Source organism: Miniopterus schreibersii (assembly GCF_964146895.1).
Source record: "Miniopterus schreibersii genome assembly, chromosome: 11".
In the NCBI taxonomy this organism is placed as follows: domain Eukaryota; kingdom Metazoa; phylum Chordata; class Mammalia; order Chiroptera; family Miniopteridae; genus Miniopterus; species Miniopterus schreibersii.
In genome coordinates, this window is record NC_138111.1 from 54,959,604 (window position 1) to 54,980,360 (window position 20,757).

The 20,757-nt window shown below is 34.2% G+C and overlaps 1 protein-coding gene across 1 annotated transcript in view; it reads right to left on the reverse strand.

Moving 5' to 3' along the window:
* HAUS6 (HAUS augmin like complex subunit 6) overlaps positions 1-20,757 on the reverse strand; it is a 37,771-nt gene that overhangs the window by 13,724 nt on the left and 3,290 nt on the right. The window contains exons 2-11 of the mRNA XM_081151418.1: positions 19,659-19,754; positions 17,370-17,448; positions 16,717-16,849; positions 13,765-13,912; positions 11,941-12,006; positions 10,985-11,033; positions 8,428-8,598; positions 6,372-6,565; positions 5,438-5,564; positions 3,826-3,928 (exon numbers count right to left, since the gene is read on the reverse strand). Coding sequence (XP_081007544.1) covers positions 3,826-3,928; positions 5,438-5,564; positions 6,372-6,565; positions 8,428-8,598; positions 10,985-11,033; positions 11,941-12,006; positions 13,765-13,912; positions 16,717-16,849; positions 17,370-17,448; positions 19,659-19,754 — 1,166 coding nt within the window. The remainder of the gene's footprint in view (positions 1-3,825; positions 3,929-5,437; positions 5,565-6,371; positions 6,566-8,427; positions 8,599-10,984; positions 11,034-11,940; positions 12,007-13,764; positions 13,913-16,716; positions 16,850-17,369; positions 17,449-19,658; positions 19,755-20,757) is intronic.

The following is a 20,757-nucleotide window of genomic DNA, read 5'->3' on the forward strand; positions in this document are numbered from 1 at the left end:
ATAAGGCAGGACACTGTGAAAGACTGTTCAGCCCTTAAAAGGGGGATTATAAAAATTCTGCCAACTGGACCAGAGAAGTAACAGAGAAGCTTGTGTCTACCTGGAATAATGGGGGAGGGAGAGAGGAAAAGAAAGAGAGAGGGAGGGAGGAAATTTAAAACCTAGCCTACTCAAAAGGAGGTATGAAATCAAAAGCTATATTGGCTAGTTGTTGTTGGAATCCCAAACCAAAGACACTAACTGGCCCAGCTCAAGGGAAACACCTGGGACCCTAGGCCACTCCGTAGAGACCCTTCTACAATTCAGGGCCCATATGACTCCTCCAGGGGTGGGGAGACATTGAGATCAGTCAACAGGAAGCAGACCAGCATGAAAATTAGCAGGCAGAGAATATAGAAGCAGAAGTACCTGAAACACAGAGATATTAGAAATATTGACAAAGATGCATTTTAAATGATCAGAAAATAAAAAAACATCAGGAGCCATAATGAAATATGACACCATAAAGAACAGGCAGTTCTGAAAACGAAGCAAATGGAAAGTACATTCATGAAAACTAAATACTAAATGGACAGGTTAAAAAAGGAAATTAAACCTGACTAAAGAGATAATTACTGAACCGTAAGAGAGATCCAAAATACCCCAAATGCAGCCTAGAGTTACAAAGAGGTTATAAATTTGAATGAGAAGTTAAGAGATATGAAGGACAGAAAGTCCCAGCAATAGAACTTACAAAAGAAAGGGTCAAAAGAATGAGAGAGGCAATATTAAGAAGAGATATTAGTGAATAAGTTTTCAGAACTAAAGAAAGATAAGAGCCTTCACATTAAAAAGTACACACAAGTCCCAAATAGGCTAAATAAAAACAAATATACATTCAGACACATCTCAATGAACCTGCATAATACAAAAATAAAGTCATAAGAGCAACCAGACATCAATGTCTCAGAAACAATAAACGGCAGAAAGCAATGAGATCATAGGAAAAAATAAGTGTCTATCTAGAATCCTACATGCAGTCAAACTATCATTCAGGAATTAAATGAAACTAAAGACATTATCCCAGAAAGACTAAAGAGATTTTACTATTCAGGGTCCAACACTAAAAGTAAAGGATATATTTCTAGATGTATTTCTCAAAAGCAAGAAGTAGAACAAGAGAATACTGATCAAAAAACAAAATCAGTGAAGTGTGGGTAAACCTAAACACGCAATGACTGTTGAAAACAATTCCTACCAATGTCATTTTTTTTTAAAAGGGGAGGGAAGTAGGGGCATTATTCTAGAATAAAAGTATAAAAGTTAGGTAGACAAAACAACCACATGTAATGAGTGAACTCTCCTTGGATCCTGGTTCAAAAATAAACATTCACAAAGGACAGTTCTGGGGCTAAGAGAAATCTTATTTGTCAACTTTAGAGTGGCAGAACAATGCTGGGTACTGTTAGACCCCTTCATAAAGTAAAACTAATTTTATAAACATACACCAGAACAGACATAAGATTCAGGATAGTGGTTACCGCTACAAATTTAGGAAGAATGGGGTCGAGGAAAGGCAGATATCAAGAGTTAACTATGTTTGTACTTTTTTAAAAAAATCTAATGCGCCCAGCCGGGCATGGCTCAGCGGTTGAGCGTTGACCTAGGATCCAGGCAATCAGGGTTCAATTCCCGGTGAGGGCACATGCCCGGGTTGTGGGCTCGATCAGTGACTCTCTCATCATTGATATTTCTATCTCTGTCTCTCCCTCTCCTTTCCTCCCTCTGAAATCAATAAAGATATATTTTTAAAATAAACAAATAAATAAAATAAAAAATAAAAAAATAAAAATAAATTTTAAAAATCTAATGCAAATATTGCAAAGATTTATCAGGAGTGTTCAGTAAGCATGTATTTATATTATTCCCTGTACTTTTTAATATCCTGAAATATAATTTTAAAAACCAATTTAAAAGAAAATTACTTCAAGTAAAACATATTATTAAAGTGGAAGGGGGGGAAGTTGTTTTACTCAAAAAGTATAAAATAGCCCAACCGGGCGTGGCTCAGCAGTTGAGCGTCAACCTAGGATCCAGGCGATCGGGGTTCGATTCCCGGTGAGGGTACATGCCCAGGTTGTGGGCTCGATCAGTGACTCTCTCATCATTGATGTTTCTATCTCTCTCTCTCTCTCCCTCTCCTTTCCTCTCTCTGAAATCAATAAAGATATATTTTAAAAAAAAAGTATAAATAATGTTGAGGTCCCCCAGCTCAGGGAAATAAAACGAACCCCAAGAGTACAAACTGTGCTGTGTTGGAGGAGGGGGTTACCAGCAAAAAAATTATCAAAAACCTCTAAATGTAGATTTCTGGACTTCTTAAGCAAACATATATATGCCCTCACTTTCAAGGCAGACAAAGAGATCTCTGAATGGACAAGTGGACAATTTCATGGTTTCACAAGCCTGAACTAAGTCTGACAAGAGTACAAAGGCCCTTACCAAGTTGAAGTGAGAACACAATGACAAACAAATATGCCAAAAGCTTTCAAAGTAATTCTATCATCAAAAGCAATGCTCTACTGAAGGTCCTTTTCATTCATCAAACCAAGCAGTCAAAATGTTCCACTCTTCTCCCAGCTCCTATTCTGAGCCTTGCTCTCTGGTCTGCTATCCTTTCCAACCAGTGTCCTCCCCACACACACCTGACTCCCAATTCAATTACCTATTCCAGTTGTGTTCACCCTTTTCGTCTTAAGTCCTGCCATGACCTCTGGCCTGCCTGAACTCAACTATGACATACACATATTACCTTCCATCTTGGCTATATAATTCATACATTTTTTTATTCATTTATTCCTCCACCTATCCATATTACATTTACTATACTCAATAACAATTTATTTCACACAGTACTGGGCAACTGGGGAAACTGAATATAAAGTGTACATTGGATATTGCAGAGAAAGTAATTTTTAAGTGTGACATTGGTATGATAGCTGAGGAAGCTTAATAAAACATTATAGAATTATTGTTAATTTTTAAGTGTGATATTAGTATGGTAATAATATAGAGGAATGTCATTTTATGGAAAAGCATGCTGAAACACTGAAAGTATTTCAATGTCTAGAATTTACCTGGTTTAGCAAAACTACAAATATATACATTTAAAGTAAATATGGCAAATGTTAATTGTTGAAACAAGCTGTTAAGTATTAGGGTAATTACTGTACCTTTCTTTCATGTTAAAAAATTCTGGGCTTCTACATAAAAACTTGTAAATGAATGTTTATAGCAATATTACTCATAATAGCCAAATGGTAAAACAACCCAAATTTCCATCAAAGGACAAATAAACAAAATATGGCTTAATCATACAATAGAATGTATTCACAAAAAGTAATGAAGTATTGATACATGCTACACCTTGGGTGAACCCTGAAAACACTGTGCAAAGAGTGGAAAACTATACAAATGAGAGAAACCAGACACAAAAAGCCTCATATTATATAACTCCACTTATACAACATATCCAGAATAGGCAAATGCATAGACATATGAAGTATATTAGTAGTTGTTATGAACTGGGGGAGGTGGAAATGGGGAGTGACTTTTAATGGATATGAGATTTCTTTCTGAGGTAATGAAAATACTCTGGAACTAGATAGTGGTGACAGTTGCACAACTTTGTGAATTTACGATATGCCACTGAGATGCATGCTTTACAATAGTGAAATGATGTGCATTTCATCACAATGAAAAATAACTGGGGGGGGAATAATGTAAAGGACAGTTATCGTAGTGAGAAATATTGATGAGAGGGAAGTTTAAAAGAGAATAACCAACCTGGAAGTGAAGCAGGATACTGCAAAAGAACACTTCTTGCATATACTTCTTCTGAGGCAGGATCAAATGAAAGAGGAGACATAGGTGGTAAAAGATCCACAGCCTTCAAACAGAGAATTCATAATTTTGAAATATACACATTTTACTTACTACCACATAACAATACTAAGTTAATCTATGACTGGATGATTCCAACAAAGACAGAATTACTATGCATATAAATTATCCTATAATTATTTTTAAAACAAGGAGTACAATATTAGGAACAAGGCGACTGATTTGTCCTTCAGCTGTATCTCAAACATTATACTACCTCTAACATCAAGAGGAACATCTCATTTTTTAACACAATTCTCTGAATCTAAAAATAGTAACTATAAATCACAACAGCCACTTGATGAATACTCCAATATGTATTTTAAAAAATTACAGAAACCAAACGTTTGACCTTTGGGCTCAAATGCAAAGATGACAAACATACACATACATAGCATTCTAGGTCATTCGTAACATGATAAATCAAGAGATTGCTTTATATTAAACTACTCTCCAAAAGGCAAGTCAAACCCAGAAAAGAAAACGCTAAAGGAGTTCATCACCACCAAACCAGTATTACAAGAAATGTTAAAGGGACTGTTTCAAGGAGAACAAAAAAATATATATATATATCAAAACTATGAATAATAAAATGGCGATAACTACATATCTAACAATAATTACTTTAAATGTAAATGGATTAAAACCGCCAAACAAAAGACATCGGGAAGTTGAACTGATGAGGAAAAAAGGTCCTACATGCACTGCCTACAAGAGACTCACTTCAGATCGAAAGACACAAACATTGAAAGCAAAGGGATGGAAAAAAATACTTCATGAAAATAAAATTTAAATTAAAAAGTTGTGGTATCAATACTTATACAAGACAAAATAGACTTTAAAACAAAGGCTACAGCAAGACACATCTGGATATTTGTCCGAAGAAACCCAAAACACTAATTCAAAAAGACATATGCATCCGTATGTTCACTGCAGCATTACTTACAATAGCCAAGACATGGAAGCAACCTAAGTGTCCATCAATAGATGAATGGATAAAGAACTAGTGCATATATGACTCAGCCATAAAAAAGAATGAAATCTTGTCATCTGCAACAACATAGATGGACCTAGAGAGTATTGTGCTAAGTGAAATAAGTCAGACAGAGAAAGACAAATGCCATATGATTTCACTTATATGTGGAATCTGAAAAACAATAAATGAACAAACAAAACAGAAACAAACTCATAGATACAGAGAACATTTTCATGGTTACCAGATGGGAGGGGGAGTTGGAGGGATGGGTGAAAAAGAGGACGGAATTAAGAATTACAAATTGGTAGTTACAAAATAGTCATGGGGATGTCAAGTATAGCATAGTCAATAATATTGTAATAACTATGTACAGTGTCAGATGGGTGATTTATCGGGGTGACCACATCATAAGTTATATAAATGTCTAAACACTATGTTGTACACCTAAAACTAATATACTATTGTATGCCAACTATAACAGAAAAATAAAAAATTTTTAAAAAAAGAAAAGAAAGCAAAAGTCAAGTCAATATTACTTACTGGAGTCCGACCTTTAATTAGACTGAAAGGAGACAGACCAAGAAATTCTTCCCACTTTTTATGCCATTCTCCTTGTTTTTCAACAATAGAATGTGTTATAGCAGCAAGATCTTCTTCTAATTTATGCCTATAATAGCATAAAAATAACTTCATTCAAACATGAGTATATAATAAAAGTATTGAGTAATATATAAGAAGTTTGTAGAAAAAGCAAAGTATAACAAAGTTCAACTAATACAGCACATATAAATTGAGTAAACTCTCACAATAAACACTCAGAATCTAAAATACTTTTTAAGACTAGAAAGCAATAATACATCTATTACTCCATTTAACTTTAAAATACAATTTTTTTCAGCCCTAGCCAGTGTGGCTCAGTTGGTTGAGCGTAGTAGTCCCGTGCACCAAAAGGTTACCGGTACCATTCCCAGTCAGGGCATATGCCCAGGTTATGGGTTCAGTACCCAGTCACATCAATGTTTCTCTCTCTCTCTCCCCCTTCCTCTCTAAAATCAATAAAAACATATTAATAAATAAGTACATAAATAAAATACAATTTTTTTCATGGTTCTGAACTAGAATTGAAATTTTACTCCCATTCTCTATCCATTCCTAAAGACAACTCATACCTCTCAGTCACTCTGCTCAAAACTTTTCTGAGCCCTAATTTATTAGCAGACCCACAAAAGAAAAGCTACAGGAAAGTTAAAATTATTTCATAAAGAATTATCACTCAGAGCAAATAATATATTTCAGACAAAACTACATTAATTTTCCTTTCTACTTCATGTGTCTCTCTTATAAGTACTAGTAAAATTTTCACAGTTGTTTGCCAAAGCTAAAGAGTTGTTAAACTACACGAGTTGTGCTAAGAAATTATTAAAACCATCCTCCTCCTCCCCCAGTAAAATAACAGAGAATCTTACTAATGTACCTCATATGGTTCAGATCCAATAATCTTTCTCTCTGAAACTTGGTCTCTTTTTCAAGGAAGCGAAGGTCTATTGTCAGTCTTGCTTGGTCAGCCTGACAACATTCATATTTCATTACTTTCAAGACTTCATTTAATAACTGAATAACTGTTAACAGGTTCAATTTCCCAGCCTCATAAACATTTCCTATGTGCAACTAAGGGTTCAAAGGGGGGAAAAAAGTAGTAAACTACAGGTTCTTGACATAATAAACTACTACATAAATATATTTTACTATTACATTAAAAGGTTACCTTAAAGAAGAATAAAAAAAGCCAAATGTCTACCCCAAAATAACACTATGTAAATAATTTTGGTCCAAAGAAAACTGTTGTGGAACAATTAATATGCCAAGTTACAGTTTTGTTATGTAAAAAGTTGAAAACTAGAATGACAGAAATGCAAATAAATGGAAGCAAAATAAAGATTGAGGAGAAAAAGCAGATTTGGAGAAAGATTATGAATTCATGTTTTGTCTTTTTTTTCCCCACTGTGTAACTCAACTCACTGCCTGCAGCCTATAGGCAGAAGCCAGGCACACAGTAAGCCCTGGCATGGGCACTATGAGAGACCCAGAGGCATGGGCTTGCCATAAATCCAAAATTTTATCTTTGTATCTTCTGGACTATAATACCATGCATGATAAAGTCATGTTTTAACAGAAGTTGCCAATTGACGGCACCTACAAGCTGAATCCAAACTTAGACATGATTTTTTGGCCTGCACAGTTCCAGTGTTTTAAAATCATTTGAATTAGTTGCCAATATTTTTAATCATCAATTTCATATAAAAATTACTATTTCTCCAAAGACCTCATTACTTCCCACTTTATCCCAATTGTTACACACAATTAGCTTACTTCATTTATACACATTACTTGCCTAGTCCCTCTAGGATTCTTACGTTGTCAGATCCTAATTTTTATGTGCTCTGAATTTAAAGTGCCTGTCATATAACCTATGAAAGGGAAACCTCTTCAGGGTCACAATATTTTATCTTTGTATCTTCTGGACTATAATACCTGGCATACGGGAGATGCTTATTAAGTTGTAAGTTTAATAAAATTTTTAAAAGTGTAGGCTATCCAGATGGAAGTGTCCCATAAGCAAGTGGAAATCATTTTTTTTTACTTTTTTATTTAATCCTCGCCCAAGGATATGCTTATTGATTTGAGAGAGCAAGGGAGGGAGGGAGAGAGAGAAACAGTGATGTGAGAAAGACCAAACTGATTGGCTCCCATACTCACCGACCAGGGATCAAACCCACAACCTAGGTATATGCCCTGACCATAAATTGAGCCCCCCACCTTATGCTGCACGGGACAACACTCCAACCAACTAAGCCACCAGGCCAGGGAGCAAGTGGAAATAATTTGATGTAGTTTGAATTAATGGAGAGGCTGGAAATACCAATTTGAGAATATTAATGTGCAGGAAGCTGAAGCCATGGAATTGGTTAAGAAAATACACATGAATCCGTAATGTGGGAAAGAAAGGGAGACATTGAAGGAACCATGGCAACACTTTCATTTAAAAGTGAGACAGAGAAAAAGGAATCAGTGAAAATACTGTAAACTGCAATTTGAAAAACCAGAGGAGAGCAGAGACATGGAGGTCACAAAAGCTAAAGGAAGAAAAGACTTTGAAATATTAATAGCATCAAGGTGAAAGAAACCAGAGAGAATAGAGCCTTTCTAAGAAGACATTTAGCAATCAGATCATTGTTGCTCTATATGAGAATTTATAAAGAACTATACTATATCACCTTCCTAAGTAAATTCCCACTCTCTACACTAGATACGATGTAACACCATATAAGGTACAGACAATTAATAAAAGTTGATGGATATAAATATACACAGCCTTACCAGTACCCCTCTTTATAAAAGTTTTACTAGATACACTCAAAAGTAAATTCTGAAAACAGCAGAAAAACACTAAGAAAAACAATATGTAATATATATAAAATAAGTGCATGAAGGGAGTAATCTCAAAAGCTTCTTTAATATCAAATGCTTACCTGACACATTTGTTTCTCAATTTTGTCAAGTAAGAGCCTTGGAACATTGATAGCAACATTAGTTCCATCTAAAGTATACTGGTTAACAAGATTAAGGACTGAACTAACGACTTCCCTCTCTTTTTCCAAAAACAGGAGTGTTTCATTCACTGAGGCCCACAAAGACCGAACCTTTGAAAACAGACAAAGAAAATATTAAAGTCTATATGTAATCTGTACATACATTAAAGAAACATAAAACACAAATATATGCTCACTCCCAAGAACAAATGAAGTATTCCCAAATGCCTTCTGGTGAGAAAATTAACTAACTGTATTTTCATAGTCTAAAACCACTGGTAATATTTCCAATGGGGTATTATTTTTTATTTTAGATAGAAAAATATTTATTAAGCTCTTTAATAAATTATGTGTACACAGCTTTTAGAAAAGATAGTGTTTTGTAATGAACATATATTTAGATATCTTTGTTTTTTTTTTATGATGACCCTTAAATTGTCATCTTTTTTTCAAGGACTAGAGGTTTATAACTCTTATATGTAGTAAATCAGGAAATGTTTACTAACCCTGTTAATGCCAAGCATCTCAAAGAAGAGGAAAAGGGAATTCAACATGGGCATATTTCAGGCAAAATTCCCCCAAAATTCAACAAAGTAAAATAATTTAAAATTTTGATTCCCTAATTAAATTAGTTCCTTCTATTTATTCTTTTTTCTTTTTAACATTCTCCAAGAGTTGTCAATAAATACTCTATCTCTGAAGCTGTTTTACTGCTTTATTTGTCATTAATATAATCCTAAAATTCTGACATGCATGCAATACAGCATGCAGCTGGCATCTTTTCTTGAGGCAAATTCAATAAAGTATCTCCAATGGGACTTTAAAACTAAAAAATTCTCAGGAGAATGTAGCCCACTATGATTTTCAAAATAAATCTAAAAAACCTTATACTACCAAGATGCAACTAGTATTTCCTATATTCTGACATGCCAGCAACCTAATGAAGATTTTTCAGAGAGAAATAATAAAAGATTTTCATGAGGGGGAAAAAAAACCTACACATTAATCATGTCACTCAAGTTTCAAAAAGTTGAAAGGTGAAAAACCATGCTTCTTTAAAGGTATCAAAAAACTGCAACCAACCCAAAGGTCTACCTAGAGTAAAAAGAGTACACTGTGCTATATTCATAGAACACTATACAGCAATGAGAATGAACACACTGCAACTATATACAGAAAAGCATGGATAAAACAACATGAGTAAAAGAAATCAAACACAAAAGAATATACTCTATATACTCCAATTTATATAAAGTTCAAGAACGGGCAAAACTCATCTTTGGTGTGAGAAGGGAAATGGCTGTGAATGAAAGGGGGCTTAAGGCTTCTGGAATGTTGGTAATGATCTATTCCTTAAACTGGATGATGGTTACATGGATGTGTCACTTTGTGAATTTTGCCAAGGTATACATTTATGATTTTTACACCTTTTTGTATGTTATGCCTAAACAGAATTTACAAAAGTGGGAGAGGGTGGAGAAATATGATAATTATACCTATGCTGGTGTCTGTCTTCCCATGGTACAAAGTAAAGTTGTCCCCAAAAGAAGGCTCACTGGTGGGCAGTCTAGGTTTCACAGGATGGCACTTCCTTGGTACACTTACAAAAATCCAATCTAGAAATCTTATCTTGTAAATGGCTCAAAGGTGAAGCTGAACAACATTAACCAAACTCAGGAGAGATTGCTGTGAAAGCTTTAACAAGTTTTATACCAACCTATTAAATTTATAATCAAAGATACTGCATTCAGTAATAAGAATGTTCACATTCACTAAACTGGAAGCTCCATGAAAAAAGTAACTTTGCTGGTTTTCATCATTGCTATATTAGCTCTACTATCTAGAAGAATACCTGGCACATGGCAGATGATCGATAAATATTCATTGAATGAATGAACAATTATTTCCTGAGGATAGCACTTACCTTTTCCAGTGACAAAGAGCCTGAGCAGGCAAATTAATACCAAAGCAGTGTGATGATCACAGAATCAGAACAAAGAACTTGAAGACAGATGTCACTTAAACACAGAAGCCTAAGAAAACACTCCTGCCCCACATCGAAGTCAACTTCTAAAGCCTAAGACCATTTATATCTGCCCGATTACGCTCTACTACCAAGCCAGCCTCAATTTAACTTCTCATTTTTCTTCCATACTTACCATCTCCCTTCAGTTAATATATTTTATTTTTATAAATACTGATTAAGTTACGATCAAACTGAACTTTTCTTGCTGGCATGAAAAACTTTAAATTCACCATATTTAAAGCTGCTTTTGTATATATTAGTCTTATAAATTATAAGCTATTCTTCCCATCATATTCAAACATTTTAGAGGCACACTGTTAATACCTTTACATATGTAATGCTTATAATGAGTAAAAAAAAATTTAACAGTGCTACAAAAAGAAATGACAAAGATAGTCAAATTAAGTAAGCAAACATTGCCTATCACAAAAGTAAGAAAGACTACATTTCTCTCTTCAAAATTTGTCTCACCTTTTGAATCTTCTCTTGTATATCACTATGGTCATCATAAGGTTCCATTCTAGTTAAAAATTAAATAACCTCATTAGTCATTTTTTAAACTTTATTTTAATTGTTGACACTATTACAGATGTCCCCATTTTCCCCTCATTTCTCCCCCTCCCCTGAGTCCGACCCCCTTCCCTCTGGTCATCACCATACTATTGTGTCTATGGGTTATACATATATGTTCTTTCGCATATCCCTTCACCTTTTTTCATCCAGTCCCCCCACTTCTCACAGCTGTCAGTCTGTGTCATGTATCCCTGCTTCTGTTTCTATTTTACTCATCAATTTATTTTGCTCATTAGATTCCACATATAAGTGAGATCATAAGGTATTTATCTTTCTCTGACCGGCTTATTTCACTTAGCATAATAATCTCCAGGTCCATTAGTCATTTTAAAAATCACATGGTAATTTACCATCCAAAGAACTAACTGATCTGCAAACCCACCCACTAACAACCATTCCATTTAAGACAAAAATAAAATTCTAGCTCAAAGCAATAATTTATTAGAACTGGACTAGTACCCAGCCAGTGTAGCTCAGTGGTTGAGCATCGACCCATGCACCAAGAGGTTGCCAGTTCAATTCCCAGTCAGGGCACAAGTCCTGATTGTGGGCTCGATCTCCAGTGGGAGGCTTGCAGGAGGCAGCCAATGGATGTTGATATTTCTTTCTTATCGATGTTCCTCTCTCTCTCTCTCCTTCTCCCTTCCTCTCTCACTAAAATCAATAAAAACATTTTTTTTTTAAAAAAAAAAAGGAAGAAGAACTGGACTAGGAATCAGAATTATATTCTATATCTATCATCATCTAAGTATTGATATATTACTTATGTTTCTGAGACTCTCAGTTTCCTTACCTGTAAAATGCTGGAGCAAAACTAATATGTAAAGCAATTTTCAGCTCTAAAAGTCACTTACTTTTTTACTTGGTTTTGCAGTCCTATATATTCTGATCTCAAACGTCCTATTTCTTTATCTAATAATCTGTAAGAAAACATACAAAATGACAGCTATACAGATGCTCCTCGACTAATGAAGGGGTTACATACATCCCAATTAAACCCACCACAAGTTGAAAATACCATAAGCCAAAAATACAGTTAATACACCTAGCCTACTGAACATCATAGCTTAGCATAGCATACCTTAAATTTGCTCAGAACACTTACATTAGCCTATACTTGAGCAATTATCTTGAGTTTTATCTCAAGAGTAATTGCCTTACCCTTCTGCTTACCAGAAGCAAGAGACACAGACGGGCATTTTGTAGACATGATGGGATATGAAAACAGAATATCAAAAAAAGCTGGCAACACAGTTAAGTGCAGAGTATCAATTGTTTACCCTGTGATCATGTGCCTGTGTAGGAGCTGTGTCTCACTGCCACTGTCCAGTATCATAAGAGTATCATACCATTTATCACAAGCCAAGGAAAAGATCAAAATTCAAAATTCGAAATATAGTTTCTAGTGAATGAGTGTGGCTTTCACACCATCATAAAGTCAAAAAATCTTAAGTCTAACCATTTAAGTCAGGGACCATATGTAATTCCATTACAATAAACAGTCTAGTTACTCTTTTTTTTTTAATTATTATTTTTTTTATTGCTATTAGACAGAGGGAGGGAGAGAGAGAAAGAGAATCATTGATTGGCTGCCTCCTACACACTCCCTACTGGGGATCCAGCCGGCAAACTGGCATGTGCCCCAACTGGGAATCAATCTCCAGGTTCATGGGTCAATGCTCAACCACTGAACCACACCTGCTGGGCAACAATACAGTTACTTTAATATTTTCCCCCCTTCATATCTTTGCTCAAGGCCTCTGAGGACTACTCTTCCAAATACACCCAGCAGCCAGCTAAAGGACTCTACAGTTCCTTTTAGAGTTACAGGATTTAAGATACAAGCTGCTATTGAGAGGAACCAAGGACTTTTTGGCTCATGTATTCTCTGACTTCAAGTAAAAATGTTGGAGGTCAGTAAAACTACTCTGCTCTCTTATCCTTGTCTCACATTCCTAGGGGATAAATTTCAATGTTATCCAACACAGTCAAGCAACATTGCAGCTTTAAGGTAGTATCAAAGGAATTTGTAGCTTTAATAATAGACAACACAGCATTTAAAAATTATCTTACTGAAGTTGTTAATAATTGTAAAAAATTAGACACAAACTATTTCTGAGTAAGAATCTTGCCTGTCTTGTTTAACACTGTAGGATCAATGCCTAAACAGTATCTGGCACATAGAAGTAACTCGAAAACAAATCTGCTGAAGAGATAATCCTAAACCTAAAATAGTATAAAATGGTTATAGAAACTATGAAATACCAACTTAAAGGAATATCTACTTAATAGATACTCAACAAACTATTAAGTAAACATTAAAAGTAATATACTATGGCAATATGAAAAATTTACAGAATAAAATATTAAGATAAAAAAGGATACAAAACAGAACACTATACAGCTTAAACACATATTTCCAAGTTAAAAAAAGAAAAAGAAAAAACTCCTAAGAAATTAAAATTTTAAACTAAAGTGGTATTTTCTTTTCCTCTAAACTTTCATTTACAGTATACCTAAAGTTTAAAACATTTTATTCAGAAGTTATCTGGTTTTAAAATGGAAAGATAACAGCAAGGAGTTTTGAGGTAAACATGGATTATTACCACTGAAGGTATGATGACATTTATACAAAAAGAAAAGAATTTTCAGTTTCTAACTATTAAAGTTTTACTTACTGTGCATTTTCCTGATACTGATGGAAAACAAAATCTTCTCTTTGTAAAATCTGTAAAAATCTGTTACGTGCTACGTGGGACCTGGCAATGCACTTGTGCAAATCTTGTGGCTTAGAATTAAATGTCTCTGCAACATGTTTGGATGAATCTACATAGAACACAAGATCAGAGAAAATTTAGACTTATAAGCTAATAAATATTTAAACTGCTGGCTTTTATTAATAATTATTTACATATTACTTATTAATTATTTTTAAAGTGATTAACAGTCTCATATAACAACTCCTTAGAAGCTGGCATGCCACATATACAAAAAGATACAACTAATTTCAACAAAAGCAAGGCAACTTTAAAGGATATTTGAGCCCAGCCGGGCGTGGCTCAGCGTTTGAGCATCAACCTAGGATCTAGGAGATCAAAATTCGATTCCCAGTCAGGGCACATGCCCCAGTTGTGGGCTCGATCCCCAGTAGGGGGCATGCAAGAGGCAGCTGATCAATGACTCTCTCATCATTGGTGTTTCTATGTGTCTCTCTACCTCTTCTTTCCTCTCTCTGAATTCAATAAAGATACATTTAAAAAAAAAAAAAAAGGATATTTGAAGTTGAGTTGTTTTACATAATTAAAGCTTTTTAGTGTCCATTTGCCCAAAATAATTCTTATCACAGCTCGATGTATCCATGTGCAAATACACCGTCATACATGAGCAAATACACTGTCGTACGTAAGCAAATTCTTAACAAGATCTTTTAACAACAAAGAAAGAAAATATACTAAAAGAGATGAGGTGAGATCACATCATCTTCACTGAGGCCATCCACTTACTTTTCTTCCTAGTAAGAACAGGACAGGACAACCAAAAAAAAAAGTCTCCATTTCTCAAGTAATTAAGTAATTCTTGGCTGTTACTAATGTTCAAAGCAGACCCTGCGAACAATTCATCCAAACATTTCAGGGTCCAGGTGTTTTACCTGTAATAAATCCTACTTTAAGGTGGCTCAGTATGAGATGGATATTCTGGAAAACAGGGACCCCACACTGCACTTAATGTTACCAATCCAGGTCCTAGAATTAACCCCAAAGAAACCACCATAGTTTCTAAACATTTAGCATTGGACAAGTTCACTGAATGTAGAAGTCATCTAGGGACTGAATATGTTAAGGAGAATTGCTTTAAATCAGAAATAGGACAACTCCATGCTTAGAAGCCTTATGCACAGTAAACTCTTGCTAAATCCAAGTGCACACATTTCACATAAATTTTGGATTACATGTAATTGGAGTAGATTTTTAAAAAGCATGCATAAAACATAAACTAGAAAAAAGGTTTACATGTCACATCACAGAGAAGGGATAACAAACAAAAGCTCCTACAAATGAAAAAGAAAATAGCTGAAGAGAAAAATGGACAAAGGATAAAAATACAGAGTACAAAAAGAGTATAAATTACTCTTAAATACTCAAACAATTTTCAATATAACTAAATATATAAGAGAAATACAAATTAAAACTACCCAGAGATTCCATGTTAACTATCAGAATGAAAAGATAAAGGTGTCTGATCACACACAATGTTGGTGAGCCTTTGGGAAAATAGACACTCTCCATACACTGGTGATATAAATATAAATTGTCCAATCTCCACGGAAAATGATCTGGTAATAATAGCAAATTACAAATGCACAATTTCTTTGACCAAAAAAGAAATCATCTTCTTGGAAGAGACAGAGACAGAGACAGAGAGACAGAGAGACAGAGACACAGAGAGAGAGAGAGAGAGAGAGAGAGAGAGAGTGTGTGTGTGTGTGTGTGTGTGTATATGTATATATAAAGAGAATATATACACATTTGCCTGTATTACTGATTATATTGGTTGCTTTCAAGAAGGGAAACTAGGTAGTTAAAGAATAGACATGGAAGATAGACTTTTTTTTTTTTTTTTGGAAGATGGACTTTTAACTTTTTGATTTTTTAGGAAAAAAAAGAAAAAGAAAAGGAAACCAAAATGTCAGCAATGGTTGTCTCCAGAAATTAGAAGATGGGTACAGTTTACTGCATCAACTTTTCTGCATTTTCCTGTTCATGTTTTATAAGCATAAACCAAGTAAACAGAGCAGCATATTTAATAAGCTAAACAACAGCCCGGCCGGGCGTGACTCAGCGGTTGAACGGCGACCTAGGATCCAGGCCATCGGAGTTCGATTTCCGCTCAGGGCACATGCCCAGGTTGCAGGCTTGATCCCCAGTCGGGGGAGTGCAAGAGGCAGCCGATCAATGACTCTCATCATTAATGTTTCTATCTCTCTCTCTCCCTCTCCTTTCCTCTCTCTGAAATCAATAAAGATATGTTTAAATAAATAAAGCTTTAAAAATACAATGTATGTTTTGTTTCTATGAATTAGGAAATAGATCAAATCCCTTTAAAACTGCAATTTGTAACAAAAAATTTCCACCCACTACCAGTAGCCAAAATAAATCTCCCACAAATTCAACACATTTAATATAGTGTTTTAGAGGGAAACTATAATCTGCAGGTCTAATATGGCCCACTGGCCATTTTCTGAGGCCAGCAAGCTAGGAATACTTTCCACATTTTTAAAGGGTTGTATTAAAAATAAAATAAATAAAAACAAAACACAGAGAGGTATATGTGACAGTGACCCTATGTGGTCCACAAAGTCTAAAATATTTACTATCTGGCCTTATACAGAAAGTGTTCCCCAACGCCTGTATTAGAATATAATAGAACAATTTGAACTGTTACTTATGTTCATTATGAGAGGATTTCAAACTATAGTTCTAGTAGAATATTAACTATTTGCCTTCTTGGGTTACTTAATATTTTTATCTTACCTTGCTTTATTAAAATTTCTTGATGATTTACAAACTGCAAAGAATAAATATTTAAATAACAAAACAAAACAAAAAATTTCTACTACAAGTTTAACTTACCTGTAGAATGGGTTTTTATATATGTTATTGCAACATATCTTGCAAAATGATACATCAGGTGAATAAACTTAGGACCACCAGGAGAAAGAAATAGTGAACCAACAACTTGAGGAAAGCTACTTCCAGATTCCGCCTATGGAAAAAAGAAATAAGGTAATTTGAAGTCCTTAACAATAACCTTTATATTCACATCAAACTGTTTTGAAGCATAATAGGATTGATCAGGATTATTCCATTTAAATCCAAAGTTGAATTTTTGAATCTTTCTAAATTTTTGGTGGACTTGATCACAAAAAAGTAATTATAATATAAACCCACAATTATTGACACTATTTGGGGACACAAGCTAAAATAATCTATAATCAAAAAAGTTTTCTTTAAATAAAAACTGTGATATAAACTCCAAGGAATCAAAATCCTATTTACAATGCGCCTAGGTGGCAAAGCTGGTTTTCTAGAAATATAAATCCCATTCAAAAACCATGCAAAGTATTATTCTAATTAATCTTGCTTGTACTGTTAACATAAAAGCATTAAAAATATTTCACCTCTAAAAAAGTAATATACAATTGTACCTCAATAAACCCAGAAAAAAAATTAATGTAGTTTTTAACCTCTTTAAAGTTTTCATTTTCCAGAAAGAGGATACTTACAGAAATTTTTTTTAACCATTCACAGCAATGTTTCCGGAATTCAGTATCACTTTTTTGGTCAAATGGAGGCCAACAAAACCTTAAAACACAAAAGCATTAGAATTATGAACAAAAAAAACAAACTCAATAAAAATTAAAAACATCACATTTATCTCCCATCCTAAAAACAATAATGCTAAATGAATTAAGGCCAGCATCATAGATTTCAGCTAATGAGAGACACCAACCTGTGAGAAATTGGGTCTTCTTCTTTATAAATATCTATAGGGTTGAGTTCAATTTAATATATATATTAAATGAAGGAATTAATCATTATTAAAATTTCTAAAAGTCAGCTAAAGATGAGGACACTTTCAATGGATTCAATGGACTAACACATAAAGATGGTATAAGTTAGTATGTTAAGCCTGGAAAAAAGAGAAACCATAAATGGTTACACATGAAGAGCACATGAAAAGAAATGGCATGAGAGCTTTTGACTCCTAAAGATAACCTATTCATAGTCAGTGGGTACTACCAGTTTGTGGATAAACAAAACAGAAAATTATTAAAAAAGAAAAGCCCTGCCTCAGCTTTAGTTCAAAATAACAGACTTTAAAATTTAGCTCCTGGCCCGGCCGGGCGTGGCTCAGCGGTTGAGCATCGACCTAGGATCCAGGAGATTGGGGTTCGATTCCCGGTCAGGGCACATGCCCGGGTTGCGGGCTAGGTAGCCGATCAATGACTCTCTCATCATTGATGTTTCTATCTCTCTCTCCCTCTCCTTTCCTCTCTCTGAAATCAATAAAGATATGTTTAAAAAAAAAAAAAAAATTTAGCTCCTGCTTTCCCCTAATAATAAATTTTACCTGAAATTTTATTCTGAAGTATTTTATGACCCCATGTTTTTTTACGTTTCTACAGCATAGCATACATTCTTTATTAATAGAAAAAAATTTAGTATGCACAGAAAAAAAGACTGAAAGGCTGGAATGTCAACAGTTATATTCTCTGGCTGGTGGGTTTAGGAATGATTCCTATATCCTTCTTTACATTTTTTGTATTTTCTGAATTATTTAAAATGAGCTGTAGTTTGTTTATAATGAGAGGAGAAAATCAGAAAATCTATTTTTATTTGAGCAGAGGAAGCCCTATATCGTAATGAAAGAAATTTCCAAAAAATGTTTCAAATATACCTGTTCTCCTGATCATTCATAACCTTAATGGAAGGCAAAATATTAAGAAAAAATTATTTCAGTTCATACAGCACCTTTTTCTTTCCATGCCACTTTCATATTTCTCAAGGTTTACAATGCAGAAATAAACTGCGTTGTAGTTGGGGGGAAAAGGGAAAAAAAGAAAAAAATTATCAAAAATAAAACAATGCCCTAAACAATGCCCTAAACTTGTTGCTTTTTTATATTGAGGGTGATGACACAATATAAATGTTAAAACAAATGTGAACACTTTTTCTGACAGAAGAAACCCAAATCACAAGCAAAATAACTTGGAACCAAGGCAAATAGGTATTAATATTTTTATCTCCTTCTTAAACTATTTAATATTCAACACCATATAATAGGCTAAACTTAACAGAAATCATTTTTGCCTACAGCACTTGACACTCTAATATATATGTGATTAACAAAAATAATAAGGCCTGGCTGGGCGTGGCTCAGCGGTTGAGCATCAACCTAGGATCCAGGAGATAGAGGTACCATTCCCAGTCAGGGCACATGTCCCAGTTGTGGGCTCGGTCCCCAGTGAGAGGCATGAAGGAGGCAACTGATCAATGACTCTCTCATCATTGATGTTTCTATCTCTCTCTCTCTCTTCCTCTCTCTGAAATCTATAAAGATACATTAAAAAATAATAATAATAATGATTTATAGACACCTCGAAAGTAAAAATAGACAAAACAAATAACATAACCTACAAGAAAAGAAATAAGGCAGAGGGTAATTATCAAAAAGAAAAGTAAGGCAAAATTGAGTGTATAAATTGGTACTAGTTATTTGTTTTGCCTAATAATTAAGACTATGAAGAATGTTAGGAACTAATTTTTTTTTTTTTTAATCTAATTTACCTAGGAATATACAATGATTTTTAAGATGAGTACCAAAAAAATATCACTCAGATTTATAAAGATTAAGCACTAAATTTGTAAGACTCAAACCTGATTTTTATGACATCAATTCAAAATAATACAGAAAGGCCAAAGTTGATATCCTGGCTTATATCAAGGCATAGTCCCTTTTCAAATTTGAGAATGATTAGTTACAAAAAGAAAATTAAATAACTTTTACTCACTTGAAAACTTCTTTGGTGAGAGACTGGTCCAGCGTTTGAAACAAGAAATAAGACACTATTTGAAAGGCATCACGGTTCGGCTTGTCGAACATGTTCCTAATGGTTTAAAAAGAAATAGAAGCAGGGGACAAAAAGAAAAACGGTTAATAAAACTAAGTATCATCAAAAGCTGTATAAAAGTTTGACACAAATTAGTATTTTTCACTCTTCAAGAGGCTAAGGCAAGTTCATTTTCCTCATTCATGTATATTTTTACAACCAATTAAGAAAAAGATACAAGTTGTATTTCTGATTCTGAAAATACATATCAAATAGAAAAAAACTGGTAGAACTTGCTTTATTACAGTGAGACCATTCTACAACAAAAAAAAGAAAGAAAAGGAAAGGCTAATTAGGTGGAGAGAACACCATGCACAGCCTATGATACACTGAAGATGTTAACACCAACATTTACTGAATGACAATAAAATAGCTAATATTTATTGAGTTTATTATTTCCAAGTATTAATTTAGGCCTTTTACAGGCAGTAACTCATCTTTTACCACAATCATATGAGATTAAGTACTATATGCTAGCTGCTTTACCATGGGTTATTTTATTTAACACTAATGATAGTACAAAGTAGTTTGATTATCCCCATTATACAGATAAAGAAACTTAAACTTTAAAGAGACTAGATAATTGCCCAAAACCACATAACCAGGAATGGAAAACCAGTGATTTGAAATATGTCATCTGACCCCAGTCTAGAGTCTTTACTATTACATTTTATTCCTACAACCATCCTTATAACGGAATTCTAGCAAGCCTCTTAGAGGTTTTTTTGTCCTGATTTCCCTAACTAATCAATACAAAACCTAAAAAACTACAATCTGGGGAAAAAACAAAAACTAAATTTTGTAAGAAATGTCACACAGGTATAAGGCATCCTTTAGGCCAGGGTCATCAGCCACTGCTCTATGCTCCATTCCCCTTCTCAACCCCTCCCAGGACCCCAGGGCTCTGCAGGTGTCTGGTAGGAAATGGTAAATTCAGGCTTTGAGGATTAGGGGCTAGGAGGAAGAGTCTTCTGAACTTAATCTAGGGCAGCAACCTACC